This window comes from Haliotis rufescens, unplaced genomic scaffold, assembly GCF_023055435.1.
Source record: "Haliotis rufescens isolate VD_foot unplaced genomic scaffold, xgHalRufe1.0.p SCAF_8, whole genome shotgun sequence".
NCBI classification, from domain to species: Eukaryota; Metazoa; Mollusca; class Gastropoda; order Lepetellida; family Haliotidae; genus Haliotis; species Haliotis rufescens.
The window spans coordinates 23,860,245-23,883,464 of NW_025964372.1; the positions used below are offsets into that span (position 1 = coordinate 23,860,245).

The 23,220-nt window shown below is 39.7% G+C and overlaps 1 protein-coding gene across 1 annotated transcript; it reads right to left on the reverse strand.

Moving 5' to 3' along the window:
* Nucleotides 1-15,895: 15,895 nt before the first annotated feature.
* LOC124139298 (transcription factor kayak-like) lies at nucleotides 15,896-22,869 on the reverse strand. The gene is made up of 4 exons (XM_046506261.2): nucleotides 22,698-22,869; nucleotides 20,935-21,118; nucleotides 17,996-18,020; nucleotides 15,896-16,369 (listed from the first exon to the last, which is right to left on the reverse strand). Exons 1-4 carry the CDS (start codon nucleotides 22,716-22,718, stop codon nucleotides 16,255-16,257), a joined length of 345 nt encoding a protein of 114 aa, XP_046362217.2. The 5' UTR covers nucleotides 22,719-22,869; the 3' UTR covers nucleotides 15,896-16,254.
* Nucleotides 22,870-23,220: the final 351 nt, after the last annotated feature.

The following is a 23,220-nucleotide window of genomic DNA, read 5'->3' on the forward strand; positions in this document are numbered from 1 at the left end:
GTTTTTATATAAAATTTGTTATTTATTTCGTTTCTTCTTGAGACTCCGCCCACACCGTGAACAGGACAAACAGTTGATGGACAGTTGTGTGACAAGTAGCACCATCTGTCTTTGTTCGCCACACGTAATTGACAGAACGTGCTCTTGACCGAAGTCATCTTGGTAACAGATCGTATTTACCACACAACTTGACGTTAGGTTTTGTTCGGAGTGGATGAAGACGACACAATATATGTAATGGTATTTCTTTGGTATTTCGTGTTTGTTGTAATCGGGTGACACTACTTTCAGTTTATATGAAAACCGTTTGTCATCAAGTCTTTGACAGGTTTTAGAAGTTGGAGAACATAAACATGAGAACTGTTGGGAAAGGTGTCATGTATTCATGTCTGTCATTACTTGACTGAATAATGTATGATGTTGTATTTGTTGTAACGGGCTTGTAGAATAGAGAACGGACGCCTACAATGTATTATGGCATCTGGTAGCGGAGTTATGATCATGACTGAGAGAATATACACGGACAGCTCATGGACTGGTCATATGTAATGGAGATTATGGGGCGGCTTAGGCTGTTTCAAGTTATGTAACATTTGTTTCATGACACCCCAAGAACACACTTAACATCTCTCTCTATTACATGACTAGCCCCTAACTAATGTTTAAATTTGGAAAGTTTTTATTTTAAAAAAAATAGAACTGTGCCATTTGTTCATGCCCCTCCTGCCCCCTGCTGATAAATTGCCATTCCTGCTCGTGAAACACAGAATTGAATCTTTGTTAATACGGTTGTGTGTTGTTTAACGCAGAGCTATATTCAGCCTTATCACCCCTAACTAATCGAGTATGGACTAGACAAACCAATGATTGACATTATGATCAACGTAAGGTTATACGCCGTCTGGGTACCATGCCAAGAGGACAACTACGTCCCTGAGCCTGACACCCGATCCATTCAGTCGCCCCCTAGTCAAGCAAAGGTTGATGGGGACCGATACCTACCCGGAATCCCCACGGATTTTTTAAAAATAGCGTCAACGCTTGTGGGTGAGTGATTTGGATGGGTGACATGCCGCTTTGAAAAATATTTCACATCTATCAGGGAGTGTGGTCAGCTTAACGGGGGTAATGCTTAAAAATCAGCTAGTAGTCGCTTAACGCTTTGGTGACCCCCGGGCGTGGGTATAGGGCGGAAAGACCAAGTTTGTGATCGGTGCCAAGTTTCAAATCCAAGAGCCACGAAACGGGCTAATCCCGGATCGACTAATTTGATTTGTCACAGTGACTGAAAATGATTTGACTTTTGTTTATGTACCTTTATTCAAATATTTTGGGGGGCACGGGTGGCCCAGTCGTCTAAGGCGCCGCGATTCGCTGTGCGGAGTTGCGTCCCTTGGCACGCCAGAAACCTATGATTGTGGGTTCGAATCCCGGTTCGCCTCGATTATGTTTCTAGGTTTGTCAGCACCATGCCCGTGCTCGTGGGTTTCACCGAAGTGGTAAACGTCTGAGACCTGCATCACTTCGGGCTTTCCTCCCATATTAAGCTGACACGCCGTGATATAACTGGAATACTGTTAAAAGCGGCGTTAAAATCAACTCACTCACTCACTCAAATATTTTGATTTGTAACGGAGCGATATAGAGACAATTTGATACGATGTTTTTAAATAAAGCGGTAAAGGTTAAGGAAATATCACTCAAGCGTTTATATATACATTTGTGACAGAGGGATGTTTAAATTTGTTATTTTGTAGTCAACCGCTATTTCTTTTTTTCCAGTTTCATTTTCTTATGTCGGTGGATGTTATAAACCAACACCAATCAACCTTCATTTCTTTTTTTTCCAGTTTCAGTTACTTATGTCAGTCGATGTTGAAAACCAACACCAAAATAGAAGGCCTGTGAGTGGAAGAGAGCGGTACAATCAACAATGGTTATCTGTTCGTGAAATAATACAATGGCTCACCCAATTGCCATTTTAGTCACCATATACGAGTAACTCGGGACGTATTTGGCTTTAACCAACGATTGTGCAAAGGAAAGTCTTAACTAGAACTTACAGTTAGCGTGAGGTCCTTGAGATGCAGCTTTACTGGGACGTATGACAAGTACGGGGAACTATTTTTGTTTCTCTTTTTATGGATATTAAAAGAACTTTATTTTGATAGATATCATGTCTATGTGTTCAATTATCAGTATACATATTTTGAAATATGACTGATAGCGGGTGAGAAATGGTGGCCACAGAATTAAAAGAGCACAAGCTTTAATGTGTATTTCCGGTATCAACCCGTTTTGTCTAATTTTAAAAAACACAGGTACAAGTAGCTTTTGGACAACCCAGGTATAGTCAGGGATGAGGGTCTTTGCTTGTTAGACAAAGCAGGCATGTGGATCAATCCAAAAAAGGGTTCGACATTCTATATGAATTCATGTTGGGATGATATTGTATGATCAAATTCCATATAATTCCACAATATGTGGGTTATTAAGATTTCCGAATTATAACTTAATTCTTTTCGGTTTACCTTACCTGTATCTACACAGCGAGTAGACATTGTGCACAATTAATACCTTCCCTCAAATATACGCTGTAGACTAGAGCGTCAGTATCCTTTACACGTTCAACCATTTCAAAGTAGGTGACGATCATTGTGACGATTCATCATCTCTAGAGCCTAGATTTGGAGCTGGAGGTAACATGGTGTGGAACATATTCATGTAGGTGTTAGACGCTTCTCCGTTAATAAAAAACACATTAATGTTTTTGAGGACTAACAACGCGGTCAATCATCGCGTAGATCATGGCTGAATACATGCATGTTAGGTTCTGAAATGTCGGTGCAATCTTGAAGAGATGATCTATAGAGGTTATAACGTTCGCCTGACTTCCTTAAGGACGACACGATGGTCTTGTGTAATGTTTTCAGATGAGTCTAGATTCTCTCTGGACTTTCTGGATAGGCAAGGGCGTGTCTGAAGGTTGCCTAACGAACGCCATGCGAACCTCAACGTAAGGCAATATTACATATTTGAGACAAGTGAAGATCCGGGGTAGAATAGGTCTTCAGCAACCCATGGACTCATGTCGTAAGAAGCGACTAACGGGATCGGGTAGTCAGGCTCGCTGACCTGGATGATCCCAATTGCGTTGAGCGATGCTCATGATATCATTCACTGAGGTGTCTGGACCAGATTCGATTTTTTACAGACCGCCGTCATATAGCTGGAATATTGCTGAGTGCGGCGTTAAACAACAAACCAACCAACAAACAAGATTTTTGGGGGTTGGGTTCCGTAATGATATGGGGCGGTGTCACACCACTGCATAGTGTTCATGGACAGTACTACTGAGACAACATACTGGTAGTGGAAGTATTGTGCGCCATGCTAGTCCACTTTTTGTCCTTTAAGACGATAACGCTCGTGTCCACCGTGCACGCATCGTAACTGAGTACTCCCGCAGCTAAACAGAGGTGTGAAGGCCGACGTCAGAAGCCACCTGCTCCTTTCCCGATCTGGCCAGGCCCTGCAAGAGGTGTGGACAAGAGTCCCTAAAACTGTGATTCGGAGATTGATTCGGACCATACCATGCCGTAGAACGAATGTTTGGCCAATTATTTCTCCAGTTGGTTTGTTTGTTGTTTTACCCAGCACTCAGCAATATTCCAGCTATATGACGGCGTTTGTAAATAATCGAATCCAGTGATTAATATCATGAGCATCGATCAACGCAATTGGGATGAATGACATGCATCAACCAAGTCGGCGAGCCTGACAACCCGATCCCGTAAGTCTATTTCTCAAGTCATCTCAAGCGTTAATTACACTACACACTGCACACTGTTTTCGTCTTTCGTGGTTGTTTGCACCCTTACAATACACCAATACACTGTTGATTGTCATGCTACACCAACCAACGGCTTCCTTTTTCTTATCCAGCTATTACCATCACTTAATACCTCTTTCAATACTTTAAAAAAAGAATAACTTAGAATTTTTAAAATTGTAAGAGATTTCAGTTTCTAGTGACAGTTGTCTGATAATACTGAACTAATTCGGAACACATTGCAACAGGTAGCGAAGTATGACAGCAGTAGTTATGTTCGCCAACGATCTTGAAGGTCGATAGGGGTGAGATCGAAATTTCAAAGTTGAAGTTTTGGGATCAGCAGTGCGTGATGGCGCCACGACTTGTCAAACATTCATTCACTCGACGAGGCATATTGCTTGTTACCCCCACCCCCCAAATGCCGATGTAAGGGAGTCTGTCCCGCTCCTCTTGTATATTGCCTGGACAACCTGAGCCAACGTGGCCGGCGGCCTATGACGTTGATGTACACCGTGTCATGTCCCAGACGTGTTCAATGGTAAAAGGTTTGGGCACATTGCTGGCCATGGCGTTCTCTGGATATTGTGCTGCGTTGTCGTCCTGAAAGGCCCACACGCCCTTCCAACGAGACAGGACAACAAAAGGTGTCAGTATGTTGTCCCGATAGTACTGTCCATGGTCGATTCCTTGCGTAAAATGGAGTGGAGTGATAGTGATGGGATTGGACGGCTTTCAAATGAAATTGGAACCATCTCGAACCAAAGTTGCGAATACATGTAAGAATGCATGTAAGTTTCAGGGACAAAAATGAGCCTGAAATGTGTAGCGCTTTTGTATAATATTCGACAGTAACATTGCTGTAACTTATCTCCACCAATGTATCTCCACTGTATTACCTAATATATGTCTATGTGTTGAGACGACCTGTCGTCTGCTATTGTCTGAGGATTAAGCATGCCTGTCTGTACAACTAGTCCACAACAATAGGTGTCAGAATAGGAGGAGACCCAATCACCCCATATTTACAATCACGCCGCTATCAGCAGCATCAGAGGTACAAAATTATTTCAACAACATAATACATATATATAGAAATATACACTAGACACAAAAACATCTTTGCAGAGGCTGCATGCATAATTGTACAGATTCACTAGGGTAGCAATATATGTGCAATTCAATAAGAGGGAGAGTTACTTGATAGGTTTAAACAAAGACATGATGATTTTACAGAATTTGGACAGTTTTCTCAATGTTCCTAATCGTGAATTTCTGAGCAGTAAAATAAAATATGTATTTTATGCATATTGTGGTTGATGTAGTAGAATCTGGGTAAAAATTGTTTTCTTTCGTTTTCTAAAGATGGGCAAATAAACAAATAATGGAATTCATCACCTATGTCAGATAATTTAAAAACTTGGCATTTCCTTTCGGTTAAAGGTATTATTTTCCATCCCCTAGTTTCATCAATAGGTAGATTATGATTACAAGTTCTAAACATAGTAAGACAAACATGTTCCTGCAGTACGTTTAAATAATTTTCAAAATTTAGGCAATCATTTTTTATGATACAGTATAACTATACATTGTGCCTTTTGAAGACATGTACGTACTGCCATTCCGTTTCGCCATTGTGAGTTTGAGTCGCTTCTCTGCATGACCTGAAGCGATGGGTTCAGGGACCGTAGCCATTCGCATACCCACACATGAATGAACATTTTGGCCATGTCTCAATTAAGGAACCTCACTTAACGCTTCGAAACATAGTTACGTGTTTCTAAATAGCAGAGCTACACACGGAGCAGTTGTAGCGTTAATATCTCCCTGAACAAGCATACACAGACTTGTTGACGCTGACAAGTGATCCAAGAATGTATCGTCATTATCAAAGCTTGTGTGTACGACCAGTCCAGCTTATACCAGCGTCATTCTGTGGTGATATATAGCCCCATCGGAGACATGACGTCTTCACAGTCAGGGTCACAAGACGATAGGCGTAGTACAAATTACTAAACGTTACTTTATGTGAGCTGAGTTGTACCATCAACAGCTGGATCTCAAAATGAGGTAATATGCCGAAAATGTTAGATGGTACGGACTGGTTTACTGGGTATTTTAGATTCATATGTTGAATTTAAATCTAAGTCGGGGGGCATTATGTCACAATTGCTCACGGATTGAAATAGCGTACTGACAGCCCGAGTGCATGGTCGTCTAAGGCAGAGTTGATGAGTTACGTCCCTTGGGTTTCGTGGTTTCGAATCCCGATTATGTTTCTTTGTTTATCTGCACCATATCCGTGCTCGTGGGTTTCACTAAAATGATAAACGTCTAAGACCTGCATCATTTCGAGCTTACCTCCCACATAAAGCTAACACGCCTTGATATAACTGGAATGCTGTGGAAGGCGGTGTTAAATCCAACTGATTAACATACTCACTGACAGTCCGACGACGGGCAAAAGGTAGATCGTAATGTAACACATTCGGTGAATAGTAGACCTTGTAACAGTAGAACAGTTTAACGTGTGAACTCGCAATGATACTTTCATTACATTTGTCACTAGCGGGCTTAAAGGGAGTCTGACCCGTGAAGATCCAGGATAGAATAGGTCTTCAGCAACCCATGCTTGCTGTAACAGACGACTATGCTTGTCGCAAGAGGCGACAAACCTGATCGGATAGTAAGGCTCTCAGATTTTGTTGATGCATGTCATCGTATTCCAATTGCGTCAATCGTTGCTCATGATATTGAGCTTGATAGTTTGGTCCAGATTCGACTATTTACAGACCGCCGTCAAATAGCTGGAATATTTTGCGGCGTTAAACAACAAACAAACAAACTAAAGGAGTCTACGAGCTGAACGTTTATGAGCATCCCTAAGACCTTGACCTTTGGTCACGTGATGCACACGCCCATTCAGCTCGTACAATCTCATACACATCCCGCTTGTGACACATGCAACTCATTCATAAAATGTAATCATCTTCCCGAGGCAAGAGCGTCCACTAGCCTTTTTATCAAAGTCTTGTTTCCGCCCTTGCCACATTAAGCCAACTTTCCTGTGCTGAGGATAGACGATAGTCCAATCAGAGAACGTTTCACAAAATCAACATCCACGACTTGTTCACCTTCGTATGAAAGTGATTTACCGCTGCCTGTCTTTGATGACACGAATATGTCTTTTTTATCTTTAAAAAACCCCAACGATTGCCTATGTTTTTTTGTTAGGGATGAAATCGCGAATGTTTTCGCTATCCGATCGACTCGGTCGTCGCCTCTTGTCGTCGCCATCTTTGTGAAGCTATACGAGGTAAGAACAGCGATCTGATTGGATATTATTACAAGGGGAGCAACTCGTGATCTACGCGAGGCGGCGCATGGTCGAGCCAAGAAAAGTGGCCTTGATGTGGCAAGTGTAGAAACTAGGTTTTGACATAGGCTAGTGGACACGCTTGCCTCGGGATGATGATATGAAATCAGTTGGCCGGCTTAACGGACTTAATGACGTCATGATATGTGACATGATGGCGGTAACAAGATAGTTATTTTTGTCACACGCAAATATTTCACCGATAATAATTCTCTGAAAACGTGAACCATAGCAACATTATAGTAAGGTACTTTAACAGCGAAATTTCAAAATATCATGAGCTCAACGTCCATGGGTGTGTTACAACCCCGCGAGTCACCAATCCTCGGATAGAAGTTGAAACGGCACCCCAACCGCCCTTGGCTGCCCACAAGGAAGAGCGAGTTTTACGCCTCTATTACCAACATGCCAGCAATATCACTGGTTGGTTGGTTGGTTGTTTAACGCCGCACTCAGCAATATTCCAGCTATATGACGGCGGTCTGTAAATAATCGAGTCTGGACCAGACAATCCAGTGATTGATATCATGAGCATCGATCAACGCATTAGGGATCGATGACCGTGCATCAACCAAGTCAGCGAGCCTGACCACCCGATCCCGTTAGTCGCCTTTTACGACAAGCATAGTCGCCTTTTACGGCAAGCATGGGTTGCTGAAGACCTATTCTACCCCGGATCTTCACGGGTCGCCAGCAATATCAGAGGGGGTAGGGACATCACACCTTTTACCCATATAGGGTATAAAACCTGGTCTTCGGCGTGACGAGCGAACGCTTTAACCGCTAGGCTACCCGACCTATCCACTCCCGAAAAATGAAGTACACGGGCTATGAATGTAGTGAGGCAGCATATGATCCGAGGACAGGCTGCAACAGAATAAGTTTGTTTTGTTTCCTTTTCATTATCGAGGTTTTGCTAGATACAACAGTGGTTGATATATAGAGCAATGGTCCACGTGTATGATGAAACGGATACAGCAGGTCACGGGGTCTGGTCATCTGGATATCTATCGTCCCGGCTCTGTGGTTAGCTTAATCACCGGAGCACCAGGATCGATTTCCATCTTGCATTGTTTGTTTAGTTCCTGTTGAGCGTCGCCCACAGCTAAGGCGGCCTGAAATAACTGAACAAGACAATCAGGTGATTGATGTGACGAGCGACGTCCCACACAACCAACCATGTCATCGAGCCTGACCATACGATCCGACCCGTGAAGATCCGGGGTAGAACAGGTCTTCAGCAACCCATGCTTGCCGTAAAATGCGACTATGATTATAAGAGGCGACTAACGGGTTCGGGTGGTCAGGCACACTGACTAAGTTGATCCCAATTGTGTGGGTCAATGCTCATGATGTCAATCACTAGATCGTCTGGTCCAGACTCGATTATTTTCATACCGTCGTTAATGTGCGTCGTTAAACAAAAAACAACAACAAAAAACACAGTAAACCTTCACTATCCATTTAGTCAGCTCCTACGACCACTATACTATTATGTTGCTCGGGACCCATTCTCACCCAGACTCCCCACGGGGACCCCTCTTCTGCGCAATGATATGGATGTAAATAAAACTTTGTCAAAATAAAAACGGTTATATAGAGGCAATAAAACATTCTCCGAACAATTAATTTTACAAAGACATTCGAGGGGAAACTGGCAACAGTAACAGTTCCTTATCATCTACATGTAGATGCTCTGATAAGTAACGCAAAGGGTTGTAAAGATTTTTGTATTACACTACTACAGCTTGATTTTAACTAAACAACATGAAAAGTGGGAAATATCTCTGGTAAAAATACTTTCATAAAACTAGTATTCGAAACCTTTTAACAATGTACCATTAAGGTGCACTCTGAGTAAAGACTTACGATGATCAAATTATCAATCATTGTCTACTAATAGGAAGAGAGCAGACCACATTTTGTTTCTCTTTGGCTGTGATTGATAGAGCGCTTCAATTGCTTCTGTTTTTGGAATTGTTATATTTAAAAAAGAATCAAGATAAAGAGCTAGATGAAGGAAGATGCTGTCATCATTTGTTGTTATTACAGATACAAACTTATGCATGGTAGGATATCCATAATAATAAAAGAACAGACACCTTAAGTTAGTATAAGCTGAACATATATATGTACATAGTATTCATCACCTAAGTATTCTCAACAGATATTGCAGAAACTGAGTAAAATCATGATCACTATACATTCTATACCCAGTATTTTGTGTTTAAAAATAATTTAAACAATATATGAACATTGTAACAGCTCTTCCTCAATTTACAGGCTTATATTCACGACAAATATTGTTTAAGTTGTAATACGGATGTGTAGGTACAGTGTAATTCCCGTCTTGGTGAATTCGATATACAGTCTGACCATTCTTGCCTAAACAAATCTCTTGTTCTTTGCTTAAATGTATAAATAAACGCATTACAGTCTCCTACATCTTGCATCAACGAAACAGTATCAAATCCTTAACTAAACATTGTACATCTGACAAAAAAAACCCAGTTTGTATGACCTAATTTTTCATATGTACATAGCATGAAATGGCTGTGCCTAGATATTTGCCTAACTGCATTCTTAATAGCCTAATCCAAAACTTAATTAATTATACATCACCATGTTCATGCTTTTACATCCTTACCAAGTCACCTTATACAGAACTATTTGAAGTTCTGCATTTTCAAAGAATATTTAAAATACATGTATTTAGTATGTTCAATTTGAATTATATTTCATATTTCTGTACACGATAATTCCGCACCATATAGCAAAATCAGGTAAAATTTACAATAATTGATTTTATATACGTGGACATCATCCTTTTAAAGGTATTTACGCTTTGTTTGCCCCATTAGCTTATATAACACATGCTTCTACTGAAAATATAATACCAGTATATTTATAGTATAACATCATTGCAATCTGTTACAATTAATACACCACTGATAAAGGTCCTCCATGTTGAAGTACCAAAATCTACTCTTATTGTGTATTTATTGTTAATCCAATTCCAAACTATTTTTTTTCTTTTGCAAATTTATAACAAAATCAGGAAATGTTGACATATTATCAGCAAATAAAAGTCTTTCATCAATATCTTAATCAATAAAGATGCCATGCGTGTCATCACTCAGTAACATTTACTAGTTTTTCTATATTCATCAAATATAAGAAACAGTGAAAGCATACATCCTTGCCTAACGCCACTTGAGGTGTCAAATACATCTGTGAAACGTTATGAGCTTATCTTCACAGAAGGTTCAACGTTGCTACACACGTATATTATATTTAAGTACATCAAAATCATGTCCATGTACATGTATGTATTGCGTAAAACCTAAATACAGCAATCTTGTCCTGTTAACCATTTCAAAAGCGTTCTTAAAATCAATAAACAAAATAAAATTTACCTCACTTTTTCTTTAAACAGTTATGTGCTGGTGAATAAAGAACACATTCTTTATCGATAGTGGAATGTCCCTCTCTAAAACCAAACCGTAAATCTGATTTCCAATTTTGACGTTCAAACCAAAGACTGAGTCTTGTATTAATTACTGATGAAAGGATTTTCCCCATAACATAAAGAAGGGTGATACCGCTATAATTTTTAGGCTCAGTTCTACTTACTTGCTTAAAGAGAGCAGTAATGGTCCATTTTTCCAAGCCTGTGAAAAGTATCATTGCTTACGTACTTCATTAAACAGTATAAATATAATGCATTATACATGTAATACTATATGATTCTTGAAATATTTTAGGTGCGAGACCATCCAGTCCTGGTGTTTTTCCAGTTTTCAGTTTCTTCGCAACATGTGTAATAATTTCTTCTTCTGTTATTGCTCCTCATATAAAGTCATCACACTTTGCACATTTGTCGGAGCAAACATTATTTACTACAATATACTTCTTGACATAATCATTGGTTAAGAAGTGTCTTAAAGTATGTCAGCCATTTATCTCCTGGTATATCGTGTCGTGGTTGTTAGTAAGATCCACACACGTTCTTATTAGTTTCCAGAATAGTTTTACAATCTTTATATCTTGTGCTGCTTTAGACGTATCCAGCAATTTTAAAGAGCGTCTCAATAGTTGTTTGCCTGGTGGCCGCGTGAAGAACATACATGTATTAAATTTGATGCGTCTGTGACCAAAATGATGTGTGATGCAATTCCCTATCTTGACTTGAACCACACGTCCCCGTGTTTATTCGGGTGAAGTTGTGGAATGCTGACAAACGGAAACACTGGTGAGATGTGATATTTTTTAAAAATGTTTTCATATGACAAACAAATATTAAAATGCGAATTTCATAATTGTAATTACAGAAATCAAAGAATCCCCATCATGTTATCTCCGGTCGTACTACTCTTACTGTATTCATACATGGTAGTACATTCCGTTTAAATAATTCCTGAGTGAGTTTTTGTCCTTGGAACATTATTGCAGTTACTTCACAGGAGTTTAATGTAGGCGAAAAGCCGTATGTGACGTAGTGTGACAGAATGAATCTCGGATTCAAACCCACAACCAGCAGATCGAGACTCGACTAAGGGACGCCACTCAAAACGACGGATTACGACCATATAAACTCATAGGCAAAAGAAAGTATACCGAGTTTGTTTCCTATGTCATTGAAAATTCAAAGAACTGTTGTAAAATTTGATTATGACTTTTTAATTAATTATGGTTGGGAAATTTTGTGCAAAAATAAATTGGTTCAAGACTGCGGTAAGAAATGAATGTGCAACCACATGGGTCCTACCGTGTTTGAAATCTTGTAAATTTGTGCCGAAAAAGGCAAATATATGGATAAGGTGTCTAAGATACACATCAGAAGTTTTTAATTTTCAAAAGTTTAAAATCAAATAATATTTTAAAAGACAAAACCATGTAGACATATTCTTTGAGTGCTGATTAAGCACTAGTGCAGTTTATTTTGGGGATCGGGTGGTAATGCTGGCTGACTTAGCAGATGCATGTCATCGTATCCCAATTGCTCATGATCTCAATCACTGAATTGTCTGGACCAGATTCCATTATTTACAGACCGCCGTAATATTGGTGGAATATTGCTGAGTGCGGCGTTAAACACCAACCAACCAACCAACCTACCAACAAACAAACCAAACAATAAAGGCTGGGGGGAAGGGAAAGACTAAACCTACATGTATATTTTTTATAAAAAGAACTATATATTTGAAGAGTCTAATTTTATTTATATTTCGACCACCGGCGAAAAATTTGGCAAAAAAACGTCTGTAAGCAAACTAAATAACGAGGCATTATACAGTAAATTGATCCTTTCGACGTCTTGTGAACACTTCCTCTCCAAACCACAATACCAATATTCAGCAAGTGAGCGTCTGCTCGTAGGTCGGAAAGATCGGAAAGTCGGTGGTTCGATTCATGACGCGTAATGCCAATAGACGTTAAAACATGGTGCAGGTTGTTACCCTGCCTGGCGATCGGCATTGATGTGATAAAACAAGGACTGTCGGCGGCAAGTCAGGTTCGTTACATCGAAGGCCGGGTGGTCTGATTCGCACATGATTAAAGAGAAAAAGTGAGAATAGCTTTAAGCGGTCTTCAGCAATAATCCAGGAGGGTCACCCAGTGGTCGCCAGAAATTGGCTTCTCTCTAAGTCACATACGCGCACGCACGCACGCACGCACGCACCCATGCACACACGCACGCTCACCCACAAGCGCACACACACGGGATCTATCCAAGAGATCCTAGTAGGCCATCTGGAACAAAGTCGTGGCTCTTCCTCAAGTTTCCCATTTCGTCTTCAAATGACTTGGGAATGGGAGTTGTTGCCTTAGCCCGATCAAACACCTTGGCCTGAAAGGTATCGAACTGCATAAGGAACGGGACTTCTTGGTGATTGTGATCATGGTCGTGGATTTCGACTCTATGAAGTAAGTTGTCTACTGTCGTAGGATAGGCACTGCGAAGTGACTCGACCGTCAGCAAGACGCGGTAGATTATCACAAGTGATGCAGGAGATATATCACAAGAGGTACAGTAGATATATCACACATGACGCAGAAGATATATCACAAGTGATGCAGGAGATATATCACAAGTGATGCAGGAGATATATCGCACATGACGCACTAGATATATCAGAAGTGATAAAGGAGATATATCGCAAGAGGTACAGTAGATATACCACACATGCCGCAGGAGATATATCACAAGTGATGCAGGGGATATATCTCACAAGTGGTGCAGAAGATATATCACAAGTGCTGCAGGAGATATATCTCACATGACGCGATAGACATATCACAAGTGATGCAGGAGATATATCACAAGAAGTACAGTAGATATATCACACATGCCGCAGGAGATATATCACAAGTGATGCAGGAGATATATCTCACAAGTGGTGCAGGAGATATATAACAAGTGATGCAGGAGATATATCTCACATGACGCGGTAGACATATCACAAGTGATGTAGGAGATATATCACAAGTGTTGCAGCAGATATATCACAAGTGATGCAGGAGATATATCTCACATGACGCGATAGACAAATCACAAGTGATGCAGGAGATATATCTCACAAGTGGTGCAGGAGATATATAACAAGTGATGCAGGAGATATATCTCACATGACGCAGTAGACATATCACAAGTGTTGCAGCAGATATATCACAAGTGATGCAGGAGATATATCTCACATGACGCGGTAGACATATCACAAGTGGTGCAGGAGGTATACCACATATGACGCACCAGATATATCACAAGTGATGCAGGAGGTATATCTCACATGACGCGATAGACATATCACAAGTGATGCAGGAGATATATCACAAGAGGTACAGTAGATACACCACACATGCCGCAGTAGATATATCACAAGTGATGCAGGAGATATATCTCACAAGTGGTGCAGGAGATATATCACAAGGGATGCAGGAGATATATCTCACATGACGCGGTTGACATATCACAAGTGATGTAGGAGATATATCACAAGTGTTGCAGCAGATATATCACAAGTGATGCAGGAGATATATCTCACATGACGCGGTAGACATATCACAAGTGGTGCAGGAGATATATCACAAGTGGTGCAGCAGATATATCACAAGTGATGCAGGAGATATATCTCACATGACGCGTTAGACATATCACAAGTTATGCAGAAGATATATCACAAGTGTTGCAGCAGATATATCACAAGTGATGCAGGAGATATATCTCACATGACGCAGGAGATATATCACACGTGATGCAGGAGATATATCACAAGAGGTGCAGGAGATATATCACACATGACGCAGTAGGTATATCACAAGTGATGCAGGTGATTTATCTCACATGATGCAGTGGATATATCACAACTGATGCAGTAGATATATCACAAGTGATGCAGGAGGTATATCTTACATGACGCAGTAGATATATCAGAAGTGATGCAGCAGATATCTCACAAGTGGTGCAGTAGATATATCACACATGACGCAGTAGATATATCACAAGTGATGCAGGAGATATATCACACATGACGCGGTAGATATATCACAAGTGATGCAGGAGATATATCACACATGACGCGGTAGATATATCACAAGTGATGCAGGAGATATATCACACATGATGCGGCAGATATATGATACATGACGCAGAGTATATATTGCACATGGCGCGGTAGATATATCACACGTGACGCACAAGACTTATCACAAGTGATGTCGTAGATGTATATCACCTGACGCAGTGTATATATCACACCTGACGTGTATATATCACAAGTGTTGCAGTATATATATCTCACATAACGCTATAGATATATCGCACACGATGCAGGAGATATATATCACATGACGCACTAGATATATACCTGATAGTGCAGGAGATATATCTCACATGACGCGGTAGATATATCACCCATAGTGCAGGAGATATATTACTTATGGCGCAGTAGATATAGCCCAAGCGGCGCTGGAGATATATCATAAGTTGCAAAGGAGATATGTCACTAGTTGTGCCACAGGGCTTTTATCATCCAAAACTGGCTCCCACAGGAGATATCGCTTGGATGAGATCAAGCGATATCTACACTGTAGATATTGCTGCAATAAAATAAATTATTACATCACAATGCTTTGAGGACCATTGTAACATCACTGGTTATCATGACGTCACAATCAAATGACATCACTAATGGCTCTGCTACTGAAGCTGCTAGCAGTACTTTTTACACTGAAGACACTGCTAATTACTGTTTACAAATTGAAAAAGTTGTAGGAATGATGTTGGATGATAAATAAAATCTCATCCTTGTGTCTTTTGATATCAAATATATCAACACGAGTTGATAAAAGTGGCAAAAATCCTCGGCAAGCCTCGGAATTTTTCCACTTTTATCAACTCGTGTTGATATATTTGATATCAAAAGACACTCGGGTGAGATTCTCTATATACCACACATGGTGCAGTAAATATTTCACCAGTATCAGTGCCAGAGGAGCTACATGTATCTCACTACTGGTGCACTAAACATACATTGTGGTTTTTAAAAGTGAAATTGAGAGCTATACAGTCGAACCTGTCAAATCCGGACACTGACTCAGTTTTGGTCCCACTCCATTATATGTATAAAGTCTCAACACCTGTAAATATTTGTTCATGTTTTCATCTGTTTATCACAAACATTGACTTATAACAAAAAAACTTTTATTTCTACAGATAGAACAAAGTACATAAGGAAATACATAAGGGCCAACACAGACGTTTCCTTAATATGTACAACACACTGGAAGTTTTTTTTACAAAGCCTAAACCCGTCTATATTAATTCATCACTTAGGATGTTTCACCGTACTTAGTTTTCTCAGATCAAAATCCAGGAAATCGAAGGAAGAACCAATGTTTCCATTTTCAATTCTTACAAAGACGCATACAGGATTAAAGCACCAAGCACGTGGCTATTCGTGACCAGGGTAAAGCCGTGAGATGAAGGGAGAGGACAGAGAATGAAGGTTGATATGTTGAGGTAGATAATCCCCATGTTGAGGAATTAGTTCGCGAGCATAAACCATAAGGGGTTAAAGCCGCTCGATCCTCCTCCTCCTCCTCCCATTTGATTGGAGAACATCATGTACCGAAGGAATGGGTTGTCAATCTGGTTATAACTGAAACAAAAGCACAAGTTAATTAAGGTACCCATTATTTAGTACTCTGGAGGTGTGTGTGTGTGTGTGTGTGTGTGTGTGTGTGTGTGTGTGTGTGTGTGTGTGTGTGTGTGTGTGTGTGTGTGTGTGATGCATAATATTTTCCGGTCACTTCTTCAAGCCTTCATATTTCATGTCCATTCACAGTTTTGTAAAACCCGAGGTCATGTGGCAGTCACGTGAATTAATTAAATGAATCGCATTCCAATTAGGATATAAATGCTTTCCGTGATCACTTACGTCATTGTGTGAATTGAGCGAATCTAGACTCATCTGTAAACATTACACGAGACCCCAGTTTCTAAGCTCTAAATTCCATTGGCGTCTTGCTAGAATGTGTTGATTTGTTGATGGTGGTACAACACGTGGTCGCCAAGCATGCAGATTTACTGAATGCAGACGAGGTCTTATCATCTGGTCAGCAACGTGAAAAACAGTGGCCTAACACAAGTGACCAGCAATTTCATAGGCTGTTTGGGCTCGATTTCTAAAAGCCTGGCTTCTTATTTAATCGATCCTGAATTTGTGCTGTTGATCTAGGGCGTCCTGTGCTGGTCTGATAAGTAAGATAATTATTGTCTGCAGAAACCTGTTCCAAAGTCTGCAAATCACAGACTTCGCGACCTCTTGCTGAGTTCTACATGTCTGAAGCATGACGCCTTCCCACTCAGATCACAATACTGCATTAAAGCAAGAGTAGAGAGCTTACATGTTCCACTGGATGATGAAAATTAACAATATTAGAGCTCAGAGCGATTTTATGACCTTTCACTGAAGCGTTAAAATCAAGAATGACCCACTACCCACTTGCATGGAGAAATGTCATGGCCTGCGTGCTGTGTTTCTGGTGCGTTGGGACGTTAGGTTTTGGTTCCGTAACCGTTCTATGACTGGCAGTTATTTCTCAAAGCTAATCTTTCATCTGACAACCGATCATAACATATATATTTTATGACCCCCTACTTGTTTTGAGAGTATAAGTCATATCAAATTGTATTTGCAGTGGTTTTATCGGGGGAAGCCTGATGTCATATTCGTCCATATTGCCATTTGAGCTTACTCGAAGAGATAAGTGCATTGTTGTGAAGTGCAGACTATAAACCTCAGCACACGTTTGTCATCATTATGGATGATGTGTTATCACTTGTGTCACCAGTACGCTTATACAGTGACGTTGGCGTCAGGTCACTCTGACTTGGCAATGCCTTTTAGAAAGTGGTCAAATGTAACATTTGTAACATTTGGGATCACACTTTCTCAGTAAAGTACACAATTCTAGTACTTTTTATGGTAGGGGTCCACCACATTGCAGACACTGTCTTCTAGAAAGTGGCCAGATGTAACATATGTTGTATTTGTGATTACACTTTCTTTGTAAAGTACAAATTCCAGTACTTTTTAGGGTGGAGTTCATCGTGTTACAGACAATCATCTTTTGTAAGTGGTCAGATGTTATATTTGTTATATCTGGGATTACATTTTCTTTGAAAAGTACATATTCCAGGACATTTTGGAGGAGTCCATCGTATTACAGAAAGAAGGGGTTTGCTTGTGAAATAAGCAAGGCTATATTGAATATATACTTACAAGTAGAATGACCATGGGTTGAAATCTGAAATGTAAATCAATCTATTAATAACAGGAAAGGAAAAGAGCTTATCAAAGTAGATGTTTCAATATTTACAAATTGGATAAATATAAAAGTACAAACGGTACAGAGTGAAATAAAAATTCTACGTTTTGCATTTGAGAAGATAACGATGTTGACCAGCAATGATCCATACGGTTTTTGTATTGTTTACACCGCACTCAGCAATATTTCAGCAATATCACCTGTAAATAATGGAGACTTAGCCAGGAAGTACAATCATGTCACATAATAAATAAACAAATTAAAATATACAATTAACTAATGAAGAGCAAATGATAGTTTAAGTTGCTTTTGGCTCAGCCATGTTCAGTTCTCATTACAACATATAGATGACCCTCTCGTGTCAATCAAACATAACGTCAGCAGTTGCAATCAACGAGTGTTTGATGGCAGTGGGTACTGGGGTCATCATATTTGTCACCAAATACCATCTTCAATTTTTAAAAAAGTGTTTAACTACTTATGAGCTTATATGACCATTCCGTTATGACGGAGTAATGCACAAACGAGATGCACATTGATATAAATGTAAATGGTGTCATAATTACTGCAATGGATAGATCGTCATGGATATCGATATAAAGCCTCATGTTTTCTCATGTCACATTGTTAAGTTATTTGAAAGGCATTAAGAAGTGATAAACACGAGGAAGGAATTTTTGGATGTCAAGATCTCATTATGAGGAAAACCGCGTTTCGGAGTATATGCTTACTCCTTCATTTCATATGATGAAGGAGTAATTATATTCTTGTGTTCCTCATAATAATGAAGCTGACATACATAATTTCCTTCTTTATCAAGTTATGTAGCTGCTCAAAAAAGATTAAGCGTTTAACCTTTTAAGAAACATGACATAAAACAGGAGAAAGAAGTTCCTAATGCTCATGCTAACATAAAGAATAACCTTGCCTTAGCTCGGAATTATGGTTTATATGTCCCAAGGGAATTAATGCTGAAAGTTCCAAACAGGACTTGGAACTAACAATTCTAATTCTCTTGATAACCTCTCTTGATTCTCTTGAATAATTAAACCGCAATTCCTTGTAAGTTATTGTTTAAACACACAGACAACCAAAAAAGGAAAAGAACATCTTCAACCAGAGATAAACCTGCATATCGCACTGTGTACATTTGTACATGCGGGAAACATGTGGAAGAAGAGATTCAATGACATGCTTGAAGTACGTCTTTAATATATACATAGCACAAAACTACCTCTACAAAAGATAAACGCCCATGTCAAAATGTTGCCGAAGGCTGTTGACGTTGACTTGATGTGTAATCCATCAAGCAGGTTCGTAAGAGGCAACTGATGTTATGCTGACGTGAAAACTAACTTGTTTACGATAAACAATATATATATATATATATATCCAAGACATGACGGCGTTTGGACGTGATCATTCTCTGAGATGCTGAAAACTCCACAGGGTGTTGATAACACACAGTTTGGATTCACGCAGTATGGTTGATGGGGTTGTATGTCAGGCACTTTGTGAAGTATGTGATTATGTAAGTGGACAAATTATGATTTACATATATAAGATACACGTATGTAACTTTTTGTGCTGATGAAAGTGTCAAAATTACATCGAACCAACCAAAAAGAGATACATCCCTGATGAAGTTACACCCAGGAAATGTAACCATTAACCACACAACGGAATAGTGAGTGAGTGAGTGAGTGAGTGAGTGAGAAATGCAACCATTAACCCCACACAGTGAGTGAGTGAGTGAGTGAGTGAGAAATGCAACCATTAACCACAGTGAGTGAGTGAGTGAGTGAGTGAGTGAGAAATGCAGTCATTAACCATAGTGAGTGAGTGAGTGAGTGAGAAATGCAACCATTAACCACAGTGAGTGAGTGAGTGAGTGAGTGAGTGAGTGAGAATGCAGTCATTAACCATAGTGAGAGAGTGAGTGAGTGAGTGAGAAATGCAATCATTAACCACAGTGAGTGAGTGAGTGAGTGAGGCTGATTTCGTAAGCAATATTCAAACAAGATGACAACAGGGATACACGTAATGGGCTTCATGCATTGTTCACCGAAATGATGACAAAGGTTTAAAGGGACAATATCACATTCTATTCTAGTACATGTAGATATATGGAGGATACACATGTGATGTTTTCAATATGGAGCTAGATTTCCTGAAGACTGAATTGAAGAAAATTGAGCTTGTCAGTGAACGTATATTTTGAACAATAACCCCCCGGTCGATCTTTATCGTAGTTTCTGCTTCTTGTAACTGGTAATTGTACATATCATTCTTTCAAAACATCAACGGATAACGATTGTAAAAGTACTTTTCAATATATATATGCATATACAGTACGGTTTTGAAATCAAGTGATTTGAAATATATGACTGACCAATCAGAATCGAGTATTTTATGTCATAGCAGAATAGCCATTTACATTGAATACTTTGTAAACATTATGCTGTTAGCTTCATCATTATTACATTCACCGTCAACAGCACAGTTGCGTCACTCAGATGAGTGATATCTATAACTCCTGTTCAAATATATGTATTTTAGTATAATGCAGAATCCCTGAATTTTACACACTATTCCGTACAGTGTCGTAAACAAATGTATAAATATAAGAGATTTCGAGTAAACTGCCGGGCATAAGAAAGTAAACACGGTGGTTATAAAGAAAACAAACATGAAATGGTTATTCGATGTTGATGTATTTAATACAGGTATCATAGTTGTGCTTTGGGCCTTAATTTTACAATGTTTTGTAATTTTTTCGTCAAATATCAACTGGTAATACTTTACTTTCGTTTCCCCGGCAGTTTAGCATATATCTAGGGCTTTAAAGCCTGGGCCTTATCGGAGAAGGTAAGATAATATTGTATGTACTCACATTGTTGCTGCCGCTGCTGCTGCTGCTGCTGCTGCTGCATCCTTTGCAGTTGTTGCTGCTGTGCAAACGACCCAAGTGGTCCCGCCAATGAGCCAGTCGCAGGACTCCCAGGGACTGGACCCGTGGGATTTGGCTGGTTCGGTGAAGGCACTTGCCCATACACCACTGCCACTAACGTAGCGATCTTAACAGAGGATAGAAACAGGTTAAGCATTCGCGACTTAAGAACATCCCGATAAGCTACTGAGTTTGGTCTACAGGGTAGTGATTGTGCATCATACTTGTCAAGGATATACTTTTCGCCTATGTTAATTCAGTGTTCATGGTAGTAATTCAGACACAAGAATAGTACAGAATATGAGTGAACATCGTTTCACTCGATATAGAGGTGGAGCACACCACGATCAGACTCAGGGGCCCAGCACGTAATATTCGGGGGGTGAGGTTGGGATTGAGTCGGGGTGGGGTTGGGGATGTGGCGTCGGGATGAGGGATGAAAAGAATTCACACACATCCAGCATTTATTTACTTTGTCGTGAAAACCTGAAGATATTTTTTCCCAATTTAAACGGAAACCATCTTTCTCTATACTACCCCCATACCCTCTCCAACAGCTACTTCCATATTGAATGGTCAGATCCCTAATAAAATGTATATACATTGGAAATCGAACCAGGTGTTTAGGAGACATGATCGATAGCTTCTAGGGCCTGGTTTACGTATGCTAAGAAAAATAGTTTCAAAACGGTCGGAACGCAGACAAAAATCAGAATTGAACATATGCAGCCAAGTGGTTCCACACGGAATGGTAAACGGACAACACACAACTCATTTGTGTGGGTGGCGATCTTAATATTTATACTCATGGGGTGACTAAAGTCTATAAAAAATATTCAAATAAGCGTTTAAAGATCGGCTTAATATTCGGCATGGTTTTATTTTGAAAAGGAGTTTGTGATAAAAGTATATATATATTCAACTAAACGTTTAAATGATCGGCTTAATATTCGCTATAGCTTTATTTTGAAAAGTTGTTAGTGAGTTAGGTGTTGCGCAGCTTTTAGCAATATACCAGCAATTTGACCGCGGGGACCTTAATGGGCTTCGTTTTATAAACCCATTTATGGAACCAATCACTAATAAACAAAATAGTTTATCGTACGTAACGTCTTATGCCAAAATACATAGAATGCAAGTTAAAACATACTGTTAAATATGTTGCATAAATCATTGGGTGCAGTTTCTCGATTTCAGATCAATGAACAACATCATGTGACATCTAGAACGTCGTATATCCTTTAATTGAACATTTATTCACGTAAGAAAACTGATCTACTAAGTTATCGATAAGATAAATACTGGCTATTTGTCCCTTCTCACATTTTCTATTAAAGGACAGATGAACACAAAATGATGTAAGTCCTCAGTTTGGTCGAGATCACAGCGAGAACACAGACATGGTGTTAGAGGAATATTTGTTGCAAATTTACAGGCTGAGTCAGTTAAATATCGAACCCGGGTGTCGGCCGTGACGTAGAAAAGCTTTATCCACTGGGCCATCCCACTGCCCCGCCTTTAGACTATTTCAACAAAAACGCGATTTCAATTTCAGAAATGTCAATGTTTGCCAATAGGTTTTGACAGATTGGACAAGGACATAAACGTTTGCTCTGATTTTTAGAAATATTAGTTTAAGGCTGGAAGATGACACAAGCGAACTAAATCTTTAACAGTGGGAAATACATATCAGTTGTATTACTCACCAAGAGAATGCACAGCTTCATCCTTAGTGCTTTATCTGATGAAGTTGAGATGTTGCTGGAGATTGGTGTTCTGGGACACGAAAGGTACTAGAATCTGTATATATACTCTTCCACTGATGTCACGTGAGAGTCACATACGGTCAGTAAATATATCATACCTTCAGATACCAGCGAGGGCAGGGGGAGGGGTCGTGGATGGTTGGAGATAGTGAGAATGAGACTGATGACTTCAGCATGTTATCAAGGGGAGGCGCGTAATTCATCATGTGTCAAGCTGCTGCACGCATCTCTACCTGATGGGCATGTTTTGTTCTACACGTGACGTATTTTCAAGGGGGATGCGGGACCAGGTGTGATATTCTTTTCATCTTAAGGACGGGGAAGTTTGAAGAACACGCATGTGTACAAATAATGTCATCCTGACATCCGTGATCTCACGATTTTTCTTTTGATGTATGTTCGTGGAAATCAAGGATCCTGGTACTTTTTCTTCCTTGATGAAATATTACACTATGTAAATATA

Excerpts from the sequence above, each read along its gene's own strand:
- LOC124139298 (XM_046506261.2), bottom strand. The coding sequence starts at position 22,718 with ATGAAGCTGTGCATTCTCTTG. Across the intron at positions 21,119-22,697 it reads TGAAGCTGTGCATTCTCTTG|ATCGCTACGTTAGTGGCAGT; the intron begins GTGAGTAATACA and ends TCCTCTGTTAAG. Across the intron at positions 16,370-17,995 it reads AACCCATGGTCATTCTACTT|TTATAACCAGATTGACAACC; the intron begins GTAAGTATATAT and ends CTTTTGTTTCAG.